General features: G+C 40.1%; 7 protein-coding genes across 7 annotated transcripts; 3 read left to right on the top strand and 4 right to left on the bottom strand.

Moving 5' to 3' along the window:
* On the bottom strand, window positions 1–991 carry V1516DRAFT_693802 (uncharacterized protein; the record flags this gene model as incomplete). The annotated part of the gene is made up of 1 exon (XM_066923906.1): window positions 1–991. A coding segment is annotated over exon 1 (716 nt), but the record flags the coding sequence as incomplete, so codon positions are not given.
* Window positions 992–5,962: 4,971 nt separating this feature from the next.
* On the bottom strand, window positions 5,963–6,891 carry V1516DRAFT_143898 (NAD(P)-binding protein). The gene has a single exon (XM_066918644.1). The coding sequence runs from the start codon at window positions 6,788–6,790 to the stop codon at window positions 5,990–5,992; it is 801 nt and encodes a 266-aa protein (XP_066774702.1). The 5' UTR covers window positions 6,791–6,891; the 3' UTR covers window positions 5,963–5,989.
* Window positions 6,892–7,853: 962 nt separating this feature from the next.
* V1516DRAFT_682698 (general substrate transporter) lies at window positions 7,854–10,170 on the top strand. Its single transcript, XM_066923464.1, has 2 exons — window positions 7,854–8,346; window positions 8,480–10,170. Exons 1-2 carry the CDS (start codon window positions 8,158–8,160, stop codon window positions 9,953–9,955), a joined length of 1,665 nt encoding a protein of 554 aa, XP_066774701.1. The 5' UTR covers window positions 7,854–8,157; the 3' UTR covers window positions 9,956–10,170.
* Window positions 10,171–10,581: 411 nt separating this feature from the next.
* Window positions 10,582–12,355, bottom strand: V1516DRAFT_699582 (chaperonin 10-like protein; the record flags this gene model as incomplete). The annotated part of the gene is made up of 2 exons (XM_066924116.1): window positions 11,745–12,355; window positions 10,582–11,530 (listed from the first exon to the last, which is right to left on the bottom strand). The coding sequence occupies exons 1-2, from the start codon at window positions 11,888–11,890 to the stop codon at window positions 10,582–10,584; spliced, it is 1,095 nt and encodes a 364-aa protein (XP_066774700.1). The 5' UTR covers window positions 11,891–12,355.
* V1516DRAFT_682693 (putative short chain dehydrogenase reductase family) lies at window positions 12,233–13,883 on the top strand. The gene is made up of 2 exons (XM_066923463.1): window positions 12,233–13,319; window positions 13,448–13,883. Exons 1-2 carry the CDS (start codon window positions 12,698–12,700, stop codon window positions 13,618–13,620), a joined length of 795 nt encoding a protein of 264 aa, XP_066774699.1. The 5' UTR covers window positions 12,233–12,697; the 3' UTR covers window positions 13,621–13,883.
* Window positions 13,884–14,006: 123 nt separating this feature from the next.
* On the top strand, window positions 14,007–16,991 carry V1516DRAFT_693797 (uncharacterized protein). Its single transcript, XM_066923905.1, has 6 exons — window positions 14,007–14,392; window positions 14,450–14,655; window positions 14,726–14,974; window positions 15,035–15,191; window positions 15,258–16,084; window positions 16,141–16,991. Exons 1-6 carry the CDS (start codon window positions 14,370–14,372, stop codon window positions 16,875–16,877), a joined length of 2,199 nt encoding a protein of 732 aa, XP_066774698.1. The 5' UTR covers window positions 14,007–14,369; the 3' UTR covers window positions 16,878–16,991.
* Window position 16,992: 1 nt separating this feature from the next.
* V1516DRAFT_682682 (OPT oligopeptide transporter protein-domain-containing protein) lies at window positions 16,993–19,227 on the bottom strand (the record flags this gene model as incomplete). The annotated part of the gene is made up of 2 exons (XM_066923462.1): window positions 16,993–18,872; window positions 18,940–19,227. Coding segments are annotated over 2 exons (2,004 nt in total), but the record flags the coding sequence as incomplete, so codon positions are not given.

Here is a 19,227-nt window from a genome sequence, read left to right as displayed (position 1 = left end):
TCTGCAAACAATCTCACATTCTGGCCGGTATAATATCGGTCCCATCGGGAAACTGCGGCCCAGCGAGCTGCTCCGATATGGTTTCTCGGATCAACTGACTGCATCTCTTCGTCCCGTTCCGCACATATTTCGTCCCACGTGTTTTCGTTCTGCACAATTAGAAATTTTGCTACTCGGTCACGTTCATCTTCTGGATCTCTCGAATTCGTTTCTTTCAACTCCAATTCTCCACTGGTCTCTGCCTCGTCCTCGTCCTCGCCCTCCTCTTCCTCTTGTGGATTTTCACGTTCGAGTACAATCTTCCTAGCAACTCCTCGTCCGACACATTTGAAAAATCGATATCCTGCTATCTGTTTGAACGTCGTTCCGTTCGCTTTCATTTGGTGTGTCCGGCCAATGTGTCTTTGAATTGTTTCTCGGTTTTCTGTTCGAAATTCGCATCCTTGGATCAAACACACATATACTTTGGACGGTCGAAGTCCTTCAATTGGCTCGCAACCATCTTCTGGATATTCAAATGTTTGCGGATCCGTCTGCATTGTAATTTGATTGTACTTTCTCCGTAGTTCTTCTTTAGCTTGTCTGTCAATTAATTTGCGATGGAAGTTTTTCAAATGTCCTGCGATATCGCCTTGACACACAACATTGCACATTTGGCAAATAACGATGTTGTATTTCACATTGTGGAAGAATAAAGTGCTTCGACTTGCTTCCATATCGAATTATTTTGTTTCGTATTGATCGACCACGGCTTTATATAGATTAAGATGATTTGAAATTCGGTCTAGAGTGAGCGAGCCTATCGAAGTTGGGCTTGTCGAGGATGTCATGGCTATATATATATATATGTCTAAAGCAAACCCTGCTCAAAGTCGTTCTATCAAACCGTTTCAGACCTGTCTTATTTATTCGTATTATAGAATTAAGGAAATTAGAAAATATATATATATATATATATATATATATGGAGTCTACAATTAATTAAAAACCCGTATTGTATGAATATAATCTCAAAATAGTCGAATAAATTTCAATTTATCTGCCTGTTACCCAACTTTTTGTCTTTGCACTTTGCGCTTTCACGTACAATTATGACAACCAACTTTTATTGTTGGATTATTTCCATGAAATTTTCAAAGTAAATGCACAATAATGTAGAATAATGCAAATAATTCAAATAAATGTTATTTAAAATTATAAATTATATTTTAATTACATTATGTTTACAAGTGATTGAGCTATCATTCTTAGTTTTTCATTTATTCAATTCAACTATACTCTTATTTTGTACTACTGATACAAACTGATACAAACTTGTCTATCCTAATCAAGTATCATTCATATTTCAGTCAATAATGCCACAATATTTAACTATCTGGTCTATTGTTAGTGCATTTCTCACAGGTAAACGTATTAGTCAAATAATTGAATAATTCAACAAATGGTTACGAATCTGTAATCAAAGTCACGTAAACTCAAGAACAGACTAAATTGCAATTAGTTGGCCAACAAGAATCTATATAACCACACTTCTTCTAGTTGACTTCTTCATATATATTGGTATAGGGTATTTGGATTGAGCAAACCATATCTGAGGATCTTGGTATAGGCAGCCATCGCGTATTATTATATTACAACCTTTCTTTTCTTTTCGTATCCAATCGTTTTCACTCACTTTCATTCGCTTTCACTCGCCGTGTTGACTTCGAAACTGATGAATAGTGTAGAGATGATCGAGTAGTAAACCCTGAATGCATTAGTAAATGAATAGAAATAAATGATTGCAAACATAGTACATACCAGATTAACTAACCCACAACCCCAAAACAATACTGCATGCATATCTATTCCTAAATAATATTAGCTTCCGCGTATTTAGGCAACTGGAAATGCCTGTTGGCCAAAAAAAAATCAAACAAACATACCAATTAAATTAGAAAACACAATTGCCGTGGTGTCAAGTAAAACCTAGATAACTAAAGTCAATCAGCACATTCCAAGCCAAAAACTCGAGACCGGACTCTAAAATCTGCAACGATACCTGATTCCATGATCGAACTCATTAGCCATATATTGGATATATGTGAACACGCGACAAAGAACAGAAATAAAAACAAATAGAAAACAGCTTGAATACCTAGTCAGCTACCTGTAACCCAGTATATCAAATGAACAAATCATTCAGACAATTCAAACCATTCAAACCATGCGACGGGGACAAAATACTCCAAATGTAAGCTAACAAGCCTAGTTAATATTAATAGCAACCAATATGTAAAACAAACGCATCATACTGACCAAACCAAATTATTAGCAGATTCGTAGAAATTGTATGGTCCAGAATACAAACCGAGAGAGAGAGGAATCGGGAGCGCAGACGGCTATTTATATTTCAAAATCACGCCGATGCCCTTGCCCCGGCCGGGATAGATTGGTCCGTTATAGCAATAACTTGGATTGCTCGGTAGTGCTGAAAACCATTTCATAAATCGTTTCAATCGCTATTCAATAAATAAAACAACGAAAAGCGGAAATAAGTCGAGTTGAATGGGCGCAAACGAACAAGAATTGGCCGACTTGGATTCGAAAAACGTGCCCTCACCCTAGTATAATAAAGGTGAAATACCCTAAAGGGAATTCCACCCTATTTAACCTTACCACCCTCCAAAGGAAAATAGAGATCTATTTATATTATTTTCGTTAGGGATGAAAAGGCGATTTGAATTATTAATTATCCAACCATGTCTTATTTTTCAAAACTTTAAATACGAAATCTAATATCGATTCTGACCCAAAAGATTCCATTCACCTAATTAATATTTACCCTGCTTTACCCTGCTTCCATTTCATTACTTTACTAATTTCCCCTGATCAATGCTTAAATTTCCATACCCTATGTATTATCAGATCCGATTCCCGAATCCATCGTTTTGTTAACCTTATTCTATTTCATCTATTATTAAATCAATCCCTAATTCGTTTTTACGGTGACTGGATTTGATTGCGCATTTGAAATCCTATGCGGCGCTTAACTACTACAACGGATCACGGATTACATAGGATTTTTCTACAACCTTATATTGGAGGCAAATAACGATGTTGTATTTCACATTGTGGAAGAATAAAGTGCTTCGACTTGCTTCCATATCGAATTATTTTGTTTCGTATTGATCGACCAGGACTTGAAATAGATTAAAGAGATTTGAAATTTTGCGTAGAGTGAGCGAGCTTATCGAAGTTGGGCTTGTCGAGGATGTCATGGCTATATATATATAAAGCAAAGCGTGGTCAAAATCGTTCTATCAAACCGTTTCAGACCTGATGTCGACCTGATGTATAAGAGCTGTCTTATTTATCCGTATTATAGGTTTAAGGAAATTAGAAAATATATATATGGAGTTTACAATTAATTAAAACCCGCATTGCATGAATATAATCTCAAAACAGTCAAACAAATTTCAATTGATCTGCCTGTTACCCAACTTTTTGTCTTTGCACTTTGCGATTTCACGTACAATTATGACAACCAACTTTTATTGTTGGATTATTTCCATGAATTTTGTCAAGTAAATGCAAAATAATGCAGAATAATGGAATAGTTCAAACAAGTATTATTTAAAATTATAAATTATATTTCAATTATATTATGTTTACAAGTGATTGAGCTATCATTCTTAGTATTTCATTTATTCAATTCAACCATAGTCTAATTTTGTACTACTGATACAAACTTGTCTATACTGAACAAGTATTATTCATAAATGAATGATAATGCCACAATATTTAACTATCTGTGTATTGTAATTGCATTTCTTACGGGTAAACGTATTTGTCAAATAATTGAATGCAACAAATGATTACGAATCTGTAATCAAAGTCACGTAAACTCAAGAACAGACTAAATTGCAATTAGTTGGCCAACAAGAATCTATAGATCAATTGAAAATGAATAATATATAGCCAGACTTCTTCCAGTTGACTTTTTCATATATTGGTATATTGATATAGCGATATCTTGGTATTTGAGTTAAGCAAAGGATATGTGAATATCTTGGTATAGACAACCATCGTGTATTATTAGAACCTTTCGTTTCTTTTCATATCCAATCGTTTTCACTCACTTTCATTCGCTTTCACTCGCCGTGTTGACTTCGAAACTGATGAATAGTGTAGAGATGATCGAGTAGTAAACCCTGAATGCATTAGTAAATGAATAGAAATAAATGATTGCAAACATAGTACATACCAGATTAACTAACCCACAACCCCAAAACAATACTGCATGCATATCTATTCCTAAATAATATTAGCTTTCAGATATTTAGGCACTTGAGAATGCCTGTTCGCCAAAAAAGAAAAAAAGTAAAACCTAGATAACTAAAGTAAATCAGCACATTCCAGGCAAAAACTCGAGACCGGACTCTAAAATCTGCAACGATACCAATTTCCATGATCGATCCGATTAGCCATATATTGGATATATAGACACGCGACAAGCAACATAAATAAAAACAAATAAAAACCAGCGTAAATACCTAGTCAGCTACCTGTAAAACAGTATATAAGATAAACAAATCATTCAGACAATTCAAACCATTCGACGGGGAAATAAATACTCCAAGTGTAAGCTAATAAGTCTAGTTAGTATTAATAGCAACCAATATGTGAAGCAAACGCATGATACTGACCAAACCAAACCAACCAAACCAAACCAAATTATTAGCAGATTCGTAGAAATTGTATGGTCCAGGAAACAAAGCGAAAGAGGGAGGAATCGGGAACGCAGACGGCTATTTATATTTCAAAATCTCGCCGATGCCCTTGCCCCGGCCGGGACAGATTGGTCCGTTATGGCAATAACTTGAATTGGTCGGTGGTACTGAAAAACATTTCAGAAATTGTTTCAATCACTATTCAATAAATAAAACAACAAAGCGGGGAAAAAAGTCGAGTTGAATGGGCGCAAACGAACAAGAATTGGCCGACTTGGATTCGAAAAACGTGCCCTCACCCTAGTATAATAAAGGTGAAATACCCTAAAGGGAATTCCACCCTATTTTAACCTTACCACCCTCGACAGAAATCGTGGTTATATTTATATTCATTCTGCTCTTAACGATTAATGCATTATATTTGATTACCTCGTAAAAAGCAAAAAAAAAACCGAAAAAAACCGAAAAAAACCAAAAGAAAACTTGGAATAACTTTGTTACTATGTTATTTATAATTCTGACCCAAATCAATTAATTCTCCCAAAAAAATAGTCTCATTTCATTTACCCTGCTTTCATTTCATTACCTATCTGTTAAGTTGTTACTACCCCTGATAACGTCTTATTGTAAAATTGGGTATGCCTATTCAAAATTTCTAATCATTTTATCCTTATTTTCAATTCATTTTTTTTTTCTCATTTCCAATTCAATTTTTTTTTTCTCTATTTTTTTTTCTATATACCCATATACCCATACACACATAAATCCCGACGGGATTCCAAATTACTAAACGCGTTTTTTTTTTCCCCGAATCTAAGATTGAGGATTTTTCTACAACCTTATATTGGAACCACCTACCATTCAAATCAAATCTAGCTATAGCAAATCCTAAACTTAATGGACTGGATTTCCTAAAGAACCAATATAATCAGCACACTCGTCCAAAAGCTCGAAACCAGAACTTTATTCTGCTGCAATAACTGTTTCCATGATCAAGCCGATTACCTATATATCGTAAAGGTCAATCCTCGAATATCAACCTAAATGCCTAGTTAGATTTTGCTATAACCTAACCTTGTAGAACAAACGAAGAAACCTCTACTGTTTTAATATTATTGTATTATATTATATTACCGTATTATATTGCAGATCTACTAATTTCTGGCTTTCCTTCACATCATACTTGAATAGCAGCTACTACAAACAATATTCATTTTACTGATCTATCATTAAATCTAATCTCAACACAATTCGCTTCTCATCTATGTAAATGTACTTCAACGAGCACAGTATCCACCGTCAACAATAATATCTGATCCCGTAGTATATGTACTCGCATCACTAATCAAATACACATAAACACCCTTTAACTCTTTAGCAACCCCTTCTCTTCCGACTGGAATCATTGACCGCCACAGATCCCGTGTCTCGGTAGGAATAAAGTCAGACAATCCAGTATCAATATATCCCGGCGAAACTGAGTTGACACGCGCAAACTCTCTCCACTCATTTGCAAGCGAGTGTGCAAAGTGAACACATCCAGCCTTGGCAACATTGTACGACGTCTGCTCTTGAGGGTAGTTGGCAATATGTCCCGACATAGAAGCTGTAATTACAAATGAGCCCTTGCCGCGTTCCTTGAAGTGATCTCCAATAGCTTTCGCACAGTGGAAGGTACCATTAAGGTCGGTGTGCACAACCTCCGTCCAGCTCTCCACACTACCTTCCAAAACTCCGCTATCTGTCGCTCGTCCGGCATTCGCAATGAATCCGTCAACAAACCCAAAGTCCTCAATCACTGACTCGACCATCTTCACCACTGACTCGTACGAACGAATGTCGCAATAGTACGCCTTCGACCTGATCCCATACGTCTCAATAAGCTCCGCTGCTCTCTTGTGTCCTTCGACTTCTCGAGAGAAGTACGTAATCGCCACATTTGCTCCCATCTCCGCACATCCTCGTGCAGCTTCAATCCCAATCCCATGACTGTTTGAAGCTCCTGTAACAATAACAACTTTACCCTTCAAACTGAACAGGTCGAGCAATCGCTCAGCGGTTGGGATTTCAATCGGCATCTTGATCTGTACTTTCTCGGTTCGATAGATTCAAAAACCCTCAAACGTTCACTGTACTCTCCAAATATGATTATCCTCCATCGTCAACCCGCCTTCTTTATATAATCCTTTACCCCGCTATCTTAACCTCTACCGCTCTACGCCTCCCTTTCCTCTTCAAGAATCTCATGAACTATTCACCTGTCCTCGTTTACTAGAGTTTCTATAAGCCCATACCCTCGACCTTTCCTGCGCCTCTCACTGCAGTCTCTGTTTCCCCATTGAGCTCGGCTAGTTCCCTTTGATTCGGAAAACTTTCCCAACTCCCTCCTTGTTCTGGTAAATTTCCTTTTCCCACCGTTCTCCTTACCCATTTCCTTCTTCGCATAACGCTCTACTCGGCTCCGTTTCCTTTACTCTATCCCGCCTCCGCTCTTGCTCCCACTAAAGTCACTCATCCATTGCCTTTCTGACTTCGTAGCTAGTCCTAAATCGTTCCCATTCTCATAACTGCTACCTGTCCGGACTTTTTCCTTCATTCAAATTTTATTGTCTCACTCTGACTACTCTTGGGCCCTTTCTGATTTCTTTGACACATATTACCTTGACCTTTTTTTTTTTTGTTGACTCTTTTTACCTCACTTTGATTCACCTTGGCTCCCTATTTCTACTTTGGAAGTTCCCTTCTATAACAGGCAGCTTTCACGTCTCTAAAAAGTGAAACACTTTTAAATTTTTTTGTAAACTCTCACGCATCATTTTCCTTTTTTTCATTGCTCCTGCATTAGTGTCCAACCTTATTATCATTCTTTTCTTCGGCATCACATCATACCAGAATATTATGCCCTTGCGGATCTCAAACATATCTGTCAGTGGTCCATCAGTGCGATATATTACATAAATCAAGCAAAAGAATAAGGAGAAAGAAAAAATAATGATAACTTACTAAGTAGCAATTAAGCAAATAAATAAAAATTAAGTAAAACAAGCTTGCATTGCTATGATGATCGATAAGCTTTCAACGGCATGGCATACCGTACCCCAGAAACACGATGTTTCTCCACTTTATTATTTGTGCGGGGCAGCACAGCCTAGAGTTTTATCTACTCTATTGCTGGTGCGGGGCAGCACAGTGTGGGGTTGTTTAAACTCAATCTTCTTCTTGTCCAACCTGTCCAAAACTAGCTCACAAACTATTCTCCTAGATGAGTTACGCGAATCTGGCATAGTTATAAAGGTCTGGCGAAAAACATATAATACTACCCTTGTGTTCCTGACTTCTTCTCTTTTATTTTCCATTCACTTCTCGCTCTTCTATATCGATATCTCGGTATCTTTCTCTTTTCTCCTTCTTCTTGCTAAGCTTTCTCTTCTCGTACGCTATAACAATGGTCGCTGCAGGTGGCGGTGGTGTATCCCTAGTAGGCACTCAAGAAATTTCCTACGGTCCTTCTGGATACAAAGGAATTATTAAGGAACCTCGTGTTTTTGGTCTCGCATGCTTTGCTTCGCTCGGAGGTCTGCTCTTTGGTTATGATCAAGGTGTCATGGCTGGTGTACTAGTCATGTCTGATTTTGTGAGTCGTCTTTGTTTGTTATTCAACATGCTTTGCCTAAGCTTTTGGATTGCTTGATAGAGTCGCCTAAAGTAATGATGAGCATAGCTCGAGTAGAGTTCGGTTCAATTGCTAACATCATTCCATCTCATAGGCAAAAAGATTTCCTGATGTCGCAAACAATGCTTCACTTCAGGGATGGGTCGTGTCCATCATGACCTTGGGTGCCATGATTGGTGCCTTTATAAATGGTCCAGTTTCTGACAAATTTTCGCGTAGATGGTCTATCCTTTACGCAAATTTGGTCTACCTCGTGGGCTCAGTGCTCCAGTTCGCTGCGGTCCATGTGGCAATGCTCTTTCTTGGTAGATTCATTTTCGGTTTAGCTATCGGAATGTTAGCAATGGTCGTTCCTCTATATTTGTCAGAAGTTGTGCCTCCCAACGTTCGTGGTGCTATGGTTGCTCTCCAGCAACTCTCTATCACTCTTGGAATTATGGTCAGTTTCTGGCTCGACTACGGAACTCAGTATATTGGAGGAACGGGGGCGAATCAAAGTCAAGCAGCTTGGCGTATACCTCTCGCACTCCAGTGTATACCTTCAATAATTCTAACTCTGGGTACTTTCATTTTCCCCTATAGTCCTCGTTGGTTAGTTAATCAGGGAAGAGAAGAAGAAGCACTCCGATCTCTCTTAAGACTCAGAAGGGTGCCTGAAACTGACCCTAGGATCATGATGGAAATGCTTGAGATTCGTGCTGCTAAACTTTTGGATGAAGAGACCAAGGCTGAGACTTTTGGTGATAATCCACATCATCTTCGGATTATAGTTAAAGAATATACTAGTCTTTTCACTGTGCCTCATTTACGCAAGCGAACTTTTATCTCTTGCCTTCTCCAAATCATTCAGCAGTTTACTGGTATCAACGCAATCATCTATTACGCACCTCAGTTTTTTGAGCAGATTGGCCTGAGCGGAAATTCAGTAAACCTGTTGGCTACCGGTGTCGTCGGAATCGTCTTTTTCTTTTGCACTATTCCTGCTGTGTTGTATATCGACCGATGGGGACGCAGAAAAACTCTGATTGCTGGTGCGATTGGTATGACAATCGCCCAACTCGTCGTTGCCACTCTTTGGGCTGTTTATAAGGACAGCTTCTCTCAGCACAAGGGTGCTGGCTGGGCCGCATGTGTCTTTGTTTGGGTTTATATCGGTATGTTTGCGTTCAGTATTGCCTGTATCAACTGGATTATTCCTTCAGAGATTTTCCCACCAGCAATTCGTGGTAAAGCTGTGGGTGTGGCAATTTCGACAAACTACTTGTCCAACTTCATCGTTGCTATTTCACTTCCAAAGATGCTAAAGACCATAAAGTTCGGCACTTTCTACTTCTTTCTTGCTTTCTGTATAATCCTTGGAGTATGGACCTACTTTTGTGTTCCTGAGACCAACGGAATTCCTATTGAAGAAATGGACAAGCTGTTTGGCGGAAATTCAGGAGCCAGGGATATGCAAAGAATCCATGATATCCGAGCTCGTCTGGGCATCAATGAAATTTCTGAGAATGGTTTTATGGAAAAAGAGATTGAATCTATTGAAAAGATGCACATTGATAAAGTTGAGGTATGACAGATGATTGCTGACTTGGATTTGTAAACTCAAATATGGTTTTGTGTTTTTCTTTTTCTTTTTCTCTTTGTTTTTGATCTTTGTATGTGATACTTGCGTTTTGGTCATTTAATTTTTGATCTCTAATGTACGTTGTTGTATATTGGATCATTCTGATTATTTATTTGATCTCTGAATAAATTTGCAGAGTATTTGCTGACTGCCTTCAGTATGTTGTCAAAATCTTCAGTAGTTGAGAGTAAATTAATTACTGAAAAATTAAAAATATTTAATATTATGAATATGAATATTAAGACATGATCTTGCTTGTGCTGATAGCAATAACTTATGCCTTGTTGTTGCAATATTAGTTTTTTCTGAGAAGAACATCCATAAAGTTATCTTGTGAGCTTTACTAATTAAATAAGCGCGGCAAATATAATCATAGTAATTTTTATTCAACAGGAAATCTGATAATTAGTCCTAAACAAACGCCTGGATCAGTGATAATTTAAATTTATAATATGAATCAAAATTATAAAAATTAAAAAATTATTGAACACTTTTCGCATATATTAATTCACTGTAAAACATAAATAATATACTTATTACAAGAGATATAAGGGTTTGTCAGCATGCAAAAAGGCTTAGTCCTGAACACCCTCGATCATAACCTTAAACACATCCGGACGACCAGCCTTGACCAACTCGAAAGCGGCCTCAGACTCCTCAAATTTGTATTTGTTGGTGATCAGTTTCTTGACTTTAATTCGGCCGCTGGAAATGAGCGCAATCGCGGCAGGGTAGCATCCCGTAATGTATCGGATCGATCCCTTGATGGTTAATCCACGAATGCACACAGTGGTGATCGGGAACGAAACAACCTCCTTACCCATACCAGCCTGAACAATTGTAGCACCACGCCTAGCGACAAAAACACCGAGCTGGATGCAAGGCTCGGCTCCAGAGCACTCGAGCACAATATCAGCACCTTCACCAAGGTTGAACTTCTCCTTCATGATGTTAGCAACCTTCTCGGCGTGGGCCATGGGATCAGCACCAGGCTCAGCTCGAGGAGGAATGTAAGTGTGGTCAACACCGTAAGACTCGGCAACCTCAAGACGAGAGGGAACAACATCAACACCAATCACCTTAGAGGCACCCCAAGCCTTAGCAACGGCCTGGCACAAAACTCCAATAGGACCACAGCCCATAACAACAACTGTGTTATGGGGCCGGAGGTTACCAGTCTTGGAGATGGCAACTGCCACCGATACCGGCTCAACCATAGCACCCTCCTCAAGATCCATGTTATCCGGAAGCTTGTAGCAGAAATCCGAAGCGTTAATGTAGTACTTAGCCAAAGTACCGTCATAGGGAGGAGTGGCAGCGAATTTCATCTCACCGCACAAGTGGTAGCTACCCTCTCGGCAGTAGTCACATCGACGGCACGGAACACCAGGCTCCATCGCCACCTTGTCACCAGCCTTGAGACCGACAACCTTCTTTCCAACCTCAGCAATCGTGCCGGACGATTCGTGGCCCAAGACCATAGGGCCGGTCAGAACGTATTCACCGATACGGCCGCGCTGCCAGCTGCATAAAATGTTAGCTCATAATTCTTCCTACTACTCAATTGCATTTGCTTTGCAATCTTGCTTAAAGTAATTACTTAACGCAATAGATCTTTTCCCGCATTGCTCTTTAGGTTAATAATGCAGACGAAGCAAAATGATCAATCACCGCAGCAAATACCCATCCCACGAAAACAAACAAAATTTAAATGTAAACGTGGATCTGTCAAACTTACTAGTGAACATCACTTCCGCAGATGCCAGTCTGGCCCACATGGACAAGAACATCGTGGTCGTCGGTTAATTCAGGCTTTGGTCGATCTTCAAGAGCAACGCTCTTGATATCCTTAAGAACAAAAGAAAGATTCTCTGCTTTACTCATTGCTTTGTATTGAAGTGTTAAGATTCTGCTGTACCGTGGGGTAGAGATAGGTGTCTGATAGAGATAGGTGTCTGAGGCAACAAGAAGCGCGTCTCCACATCCATTGTTGCTCTATTTAAATGCATTTTGATGATCCGTAAATGAGTTCAAGTGCCAAACTGACCAGGACAGCCTAGTCAGTCGCTCTCGAGCCCGCACCATTCACATGATCGTCTAAGGTCGCGATAATTTCCCTATCTTCTGCACTCCTAACCTTCTGTATTTCCTCTTTCTGCTGCGGCGACCTATGGGGCGTTTCGGCAGACGCCCAAGGCGGGCCTGGCTCGGCATAAATTCCCATTTAGGAACTCTCTAAGTTGGAGCAATCGAAAGTCACTTACCCCAGTTTTGACCGAACGACTCAGTCACTTGTCTTGTTTACCTTGGACCGCGCGTCAGGGGCTTTACCCGTGCTGGCGTTTCCTCACGGTCAACGCGCTTCGTCACCGCATAATTTTCCAATTCTCACTGTTTAAATCCTCTGACAATGTACCCCCCCTCTACCCTCCGACCTCCGACAATCAACTGGAAAATTGATTCCTTTATCGTCAATGCTTCCGCGCTCTCAACCAAACCTCCTCCGGGCGTGCCTTGTTGGCCCCCGCATAGATCCAGTCATCTTGAAAGCTCATTCTATCCTTGTTGGTTCTTTTAGCCCTGTCTTTGCTTGTCTCTATATCTACCTCGCTCTGCTCACTACTCCTCTCCCACCAAGACTATAATATCGTTCACCCTTACTGCGCCTTAATTTTTTATATCTCTCTCACAATGCCTTTGTACCAACCTCCAAACGTCAACCAATTAGTTCTCGAACAATTCTCCCTCAAGGGAAAGGTCGCGGCTGTCACCGGCGGTGCCAAAGGTATCGGTCTCGAGATCGTCCGTGGACTGGCTGAGGCTGGCGCTGATGTCGCTATCATTTACAACACCAGCACCGACGTCGAGAAGACCGCTGAAGCTATCTCGAAGGTCACCGGTTCCAGTCTTCGCTTCTACCAAAGCACTGTCGAGCGTGATGCCATTGATGCTACTGTCCAGAAGATCGTTGCCGACCTCGGTTCCTTGGACATCATGGTCGCAAACGCTGGCGTCTGCGAAAACGTGCCCAATCTCGAATACACCGAGAACTCGTGGTCCAAGATCATGAAAGTCAACCTCGACGGTGTTATGTGGACCGCCCAGGCTGCTGGAAAGGTCTTCAAGACTCAGGGACGTGGTAACCTGATCATCACCGCCTCTGTCAGCGCTATCCTCGTCAACATCCCTCAGACCCAGGCTGCTTACAACGCTTCGAAGGCTGCTGTTGTTCATCTCGCCAAGAGTCTTGCTGTTGAGTGGGTTGACTTTGCCAGAGTCAACTGCGTTTCTCCTGGTTTCATTGAGACTGAGAGTAAGTTTCACTCCTCTTTTTGTCTTTTTGTCTTTTGTCTGGTGTGGTCACCCAATCGCTTGGCAATCCATAGTCTTTCACTATCATGCTATATCGATTTCAATACCTATCTAACTGCTTGTTTTTAGTGTTGTCTACTCAGCCTCACGAGCTTTACAAGGCATGGTTGGCTATGATCCCTGGTGGACGTATCTGCCACCCTGCCGAGCTCAAGGGTGTTTACGCTTTCCTCGCTAGTGATGCTGCTTGCTACATGACAGGTGCCAACATTGTCATCGACGGTGGATACACTTTGCCTTAAATGCTACTCTAATTCTATGTAAATTGAGCTTATTTCTGGTTTCCTCATAAAACCTATGAAAAATTACTCAAACTTTTACGCATATCTCAAAAACATACATCTTTATAGATTGTACATGAATGTTATTTTTTGGCTTCTCGGTCTCTTGGTGGATCTGTTTGTTTCTTTGAACAGAATATGTACATCTCTTACCTACATATAATTTATTATATAGATATATTATAGTCTTATGAAGTGCAAAATAGCACTTCATGTTTCTTTAACTATAGTAATCTTTCCACTTTACTGAGTACTTCTCGAGTTCATTTGATTTCCTTTTTTCATCAAACCAAAGTCATAACAGTTACTCTAATTTATTAAATTATTTTAATGTGCTGTTTCACTTGGCCACGCGTATTCTGCTTACCCTTTATAAATCTAAAGTATTTTTTTTATGTAAATCTTTGACAAAATTATTTCGGGCTAGCAATTTTCCCAATTAGCTTGTTCTTAAGTTTGCGACCGCTCTCGTCGTTGTAAGCCTAGAGTTCAAATAATGCGGGGATCATGTGTTTACTTTCCACATCGGCCATGCTCCTTCCGTTTCTTTCTTCCTCTTGTTCTTCTTCAGACAGCCTCTGTTTTCTGCCGGCAAATATTTCTTTTTCATTGTGACATATTCCTTTATTATTCTTATCTGTCTCTTATCCGTCTCTTATCCTGTCCCTATCCTAATGTCCATGTATGATTTAATTGTTTAGTTTGCAGCAATGAAGAGGTCTCGAACCGGTTGGTAGGTCCTTGCAATATCCACTTTTTTTTCCAGTACTCTCACTCACTATTTCTCTAGCCCCCAGTGCCACTACCGAAAAATAAAATGCGACGAAAAACGTCCGAGCTGTACTCCTTGCATCAGAAGTGGCAAAGTTTGTCAGATCGAAGCTGTCATTATTAAACATCATGAGTACTCGTTTCACTTTATCAGGCAATCGCCTCGCTACGCTTTGCCCAACATTTCTCGCTCATCTCCAACATGGGTAGACATACCTGAACAATGTACGAGCGCTCTGTTGAATTTTTTTTCTTTTTTTTTCCATATCCTTGCTAACATTTTCTTTCTCTCAAGTAACATTTGTCCATGAATCGGCCTCTTCTCTAGCTGCAGATCTCGAGCACGATGAACCCACAGACGGCCACATGACCTTTGACGACACTTCTATCTCTATGGATAGTGGTAGAAATCGTACTCTTTCTGCAGAAACTTCGCCCTCAACTCCCACTTCTGTCTCCAGGCCAGACAATAGCTTTATATCTGAGGTGTCTGCCGTTCGCCACGCCACTAGTAATCGTTTAAAGTCCAGTACGAGAGAATCTGGTCAGTACATATCCTTTACAAACTTTTGTTTTCGTCTCAAAGTTCTAATATCGTTGCCAGTATTGGCGTTTGCTATCTTAGATGTACAAGACCGGTCTGAGGGTAGCTTGTCGGTTAGCAACGATTCGGACGATGCTCTGTCGGACGAAGAAGATGAGTTTATATATCAAGAAGAAAGCTATTATCTTCGACGTTTCAGTAAAGTGACCAGTAAATTGTGCGTTAACTCTCTCTTTATATATACATTTTAGCGTGCGCATACACTGACTTTTCAATACACCAGTATGGCTTGTATGGATTCGGACCGATACTTCAGTCGGCAGCTGCCAATACTGGCGCAAGAAAACAGACTCATAAGATACGCATGCTGTGCTTTAGCCGCAAAACAAATGGGTAGCGTCGCTTATCCTGAAAAGCTGCCAATTACGAACAAATTGCGATTGGTATCCAAGCGAGCATCGGTAACTATTGATCATTTATGGTTCGGTGCGAAATATTACGAAAAAGCCATTCGTTTATTGTTTAGAGCCATCTCGCCTTCAGCTTCCGGTGGAGTTTCAAATTTTTTTTCACCTCGATCACTCTCTAACCTGATAACCAACTCTCATCATTATCAATTTTCTGAAACTGATGATAATGCGAATAGTTCTATGGATAAAGAAGATGAAGCTAATGCAATTCGCGAAGACGAAAATGACAGCCACGAACTACAACAAGACGAGCAGGTGCAAGAAAGCTTACGGAGTAAGCACGATTTCAATGATAAAGATAAAAATGGCACTAGCGACCAAGATAATAATAAGGAAGCAGAGGTGGCAAGCGAAGAAATGGAAATTGACGAGGATAAAGATGATAATGACGAAGAGAATTTTGACAATCTAGAAATTGCTCTTACTATTTGCATTTTGGTGTCGTATGAGCATATAAGTGCAACAGAACGTGCTTGGTCGGGACACGTTAACGCTATCAATGAAATAATGCAACTAATTCTCAACAGCCGGATTTTGTCTAGTTCGATTGGATCGAATGCGGGCCATTCTATTGATTTGAATTCAAGGGCCTTGAAAACTGCGTTTTGGGATTTTGCACTTCAAGATCTCTTGGATTCGAGTAAGTATTGCAATGTGTTGTATCTGGAACTACTTTGTTAATAATTTGACCAATAGTCATTTCCAATCGAATAACGAGGCTTAACGCAGCGAAATTCCATATGTGGTCTAAAATGGGTCTTGATTATCAAATTGGGACTGAGAACGCTTATGATGATAATCTGACAGACGAGCAGTCTTGGGAGTATCTCATCTATTTGCTACACATGGTCAATGATTATGTCAATGAACCACAGGAAAACTCTGTTTTATGTACTCTTGAAGTACCTCAGGTTCGGCGAAGGAATCGCATCACTAAGTGGAAAGCTCTGTCATTGCAACTAGAGTACTGGAAAGATTCTCTCTCTTTAGGTTTTCATGGCAACATCTGCGTGCATGATAATAGTTCACTCTTCTTTAGATACGAAACATGGTTTAGCGATGATATCTGCGCTATAGCAATGCAATTTTACCATATGGCTTGTATCATGCTCGCCATTAACTGTCCCTCTGAAATATTTTTGGAAGTGTTCCAGAATAACGAAGGGCGAAAGGATTTTTTGGCCGCAACTGAGAACCTTCACCAACGACTTCAAGATCATGCTGTATCCATATGCGCGATCGCCATTGCAAATCCTGAGCAATATATCAAACCACTTATGATTGAACCTCTGTACATGGCTGGTAGATGTATCAGCAATCAGAATGATCGTGTCACCTTGCTTAGTTTTTTGACTTCGATTCAAGATGACTACGGATATAATACTGAATATAGGCGTACTTCCCTAATTCAGCTATGGAACTCTTCAGATTAAGACCCTTTGTGAATAAAATCACTTTAATCTCAACATTATGCTATGTAATATATCTCTTTTGGAATTTTTGTGTATCTATTTACTTATCAATTTACTTATCAATTTACTTATCAAATATTGTGCACAACGTATATTATAAACCTCTCTGCTTATCCACCTTTTCAGCCTCACACCCTCCAGTTACAGTTAGGACAGCTAATTACATACAGCATGATCATATCTTCAAAATATTATATTTAAAAACAAACAAACAGATTTTATAGGTACTAATTACGTCTACTACTCCCAATGAGTAGGACCAAATGTAGTACCCTCGGGAACAGTATAAAGAGGGGTTGCTGCGCCATCGACTCCAGCACCCGAAACAGTTTTACCCCACCATGGCATACTGACATTAGTTACCTGCAAAGTGCAGAAGACAAGCACGGCACAAAGTGCCACACCAGCACTCAAAGCAGCCGAAAGAACAAAGTTGTACTTTGTCCACCATGTCAAATAGCGACGACGAATAAAGTACATGAAAATGAACGACACTTCAAACCCTGGGATAAAGTACGACAAGTTATATCCAGAGTTCCACCAACTCATACCAGCAAGGAACATGATCGGGTTGAAGTTTTTAACAAAAGGAAACTTCTTCATAGCGAAGAATCGAAGATAATACAAAGGAAAGCCTGCGATGGTACCGATCAAGAAAGACCACTTGAGCCATGGATAAAGCGTTCCAAAAATCCGTCTGGGACCGACAACACCCCATACAAGAGTAGCCGTGTAGAGCGCATTTGGGAAGGGGCAAGTGAATCTGTTGTCTTGGTCTGGTGAACACAAATCATCGAACGAGTGCGTCAGAACTTCGTTTGCGACAATCGTGATCAAGACCTGAATAACTGTCGCCAACAGCTGCGCTCTAAGGAATGCGCGAGGTGGAACTTTGGCATAGTGTGCCAACTTCTGGGAACCAATAATACTATCAGCCTGAGCATCGACATTCCATCCGAACACTCGACAAAGCATGTTAGAAATAGCATGCTCGGGGACCATATATCCAGCAACAATGATAGCAATATCATTGAAGCCAAGTTCATAACCAGTAATCGAAAACACAATTGCACTTGGGAAAACAAGGAACATGCAAATAACCATAATCACAATAATAGCCCACGCAGGAGTGTTGGTAGGATACACCTGGCAAGCAAGAATAGCAAAGACGACCGAAACCAAAAGAATCACAAGATACCACCAGTCGGGTACCTCTGGATACTTGGACATCAGTCTGCAAAGCGGATCATCATATGCGTCGTAGTTTGACTTGCCACGGTTCTTTAAACTTTTAAAGAATCCAATGGCTGCTGTTTTCAGATGACGATATTCAGCAAGAACGACATACACCCACGAACTCGTAAACATAACAAACTCAGACCCATAGATCATAACATAGCCAATCGAAAGAAAAGGCATCGAATAATTTCTATAACCTTCCACATCAAGAGTTAAATCGGGTTTGATAATTCTAGACGCATTATAAGTCGCTCCAGTGTTATCAAACGAAGAAGTAGAGTTGATAGGGAAATAGCCCATCCATTTGTAATTTCGGATGTATAATCCAAGCATAATGAGACCCGAAACCATCATACCAGCAACCTGATTGAACTGAGAAAAGAAAGGAATTGCAAGCGGATTGGAGTAAGCAATTACTCCCCAATCAAACGTAGCCAAAGGATTGAATCCTAGACCACTTTCCGAACCAGTAACAATGGCGAGCATCTTATTCGTTGGAGCGATCCACGTCATCCAGTTAAATGTACTGAGCGCGGTAAAAATAAATCCTGGAAGCCAATAGTAAACCATCATACTGCCCATAACAATGAAGAAAAACTTGTATCGGGTCATAGTCCATCCGTGAATCGAATGTTTTTCTTCAGGCTGCAGCAAAGTTCGGTTCAACATGACAATAGGAAGAAGAGATGGCCAGATAGCTTTTGAAGGATACACGACCTTAACGAAAAAAATCATTAGTTTTTTCTGTTTGAAAAAATTATCACAAATCGTTTAGTAAACTTACCCATCTGCGCAACAAACCAGCTAGACCGTAACCGAAAAACTGGGTCGAGAAATTCATCAAGAAAATAAACCCGAAGTTTGCCCATTTTTGTCCGAAAAATCGTTCGAGTTGGATCACAAGAATATAGCTGATAAAATTAGATGAAGTAGATCCGACTTGAACCATAAGCGTAGCCAACATCTGCTCTTTTGCGTTCCATGGACCAGGATTCAACGAGTGACGCTTGCCAAACAGTGTAACTCCCCAATCAGGCAAAGCCTTTGCCAAAAACTTGCCGCATGGAAACAG

This window comes from Lipomyces oligophaga (assembly GCF_038497815.1).
Source record: "Lipomyces oligophaga strain CBS 7107 unplaced genomic scaffold V1516scaffold_16, whole genome shotgun sequence".
Taxonomy (NCBI): Eukaryota; Fungi; Ascomycota; class Lipomycetes; order Lipomycetales; family Lipomycetaceae; genus Lipomyces; species [Lipomyces] oligophaga.
The sequence above is the reverse complement of the archived record's forward strand: the minus strand, read 5'-3'. Positions and strand labels throughout refer to the sequence as shown.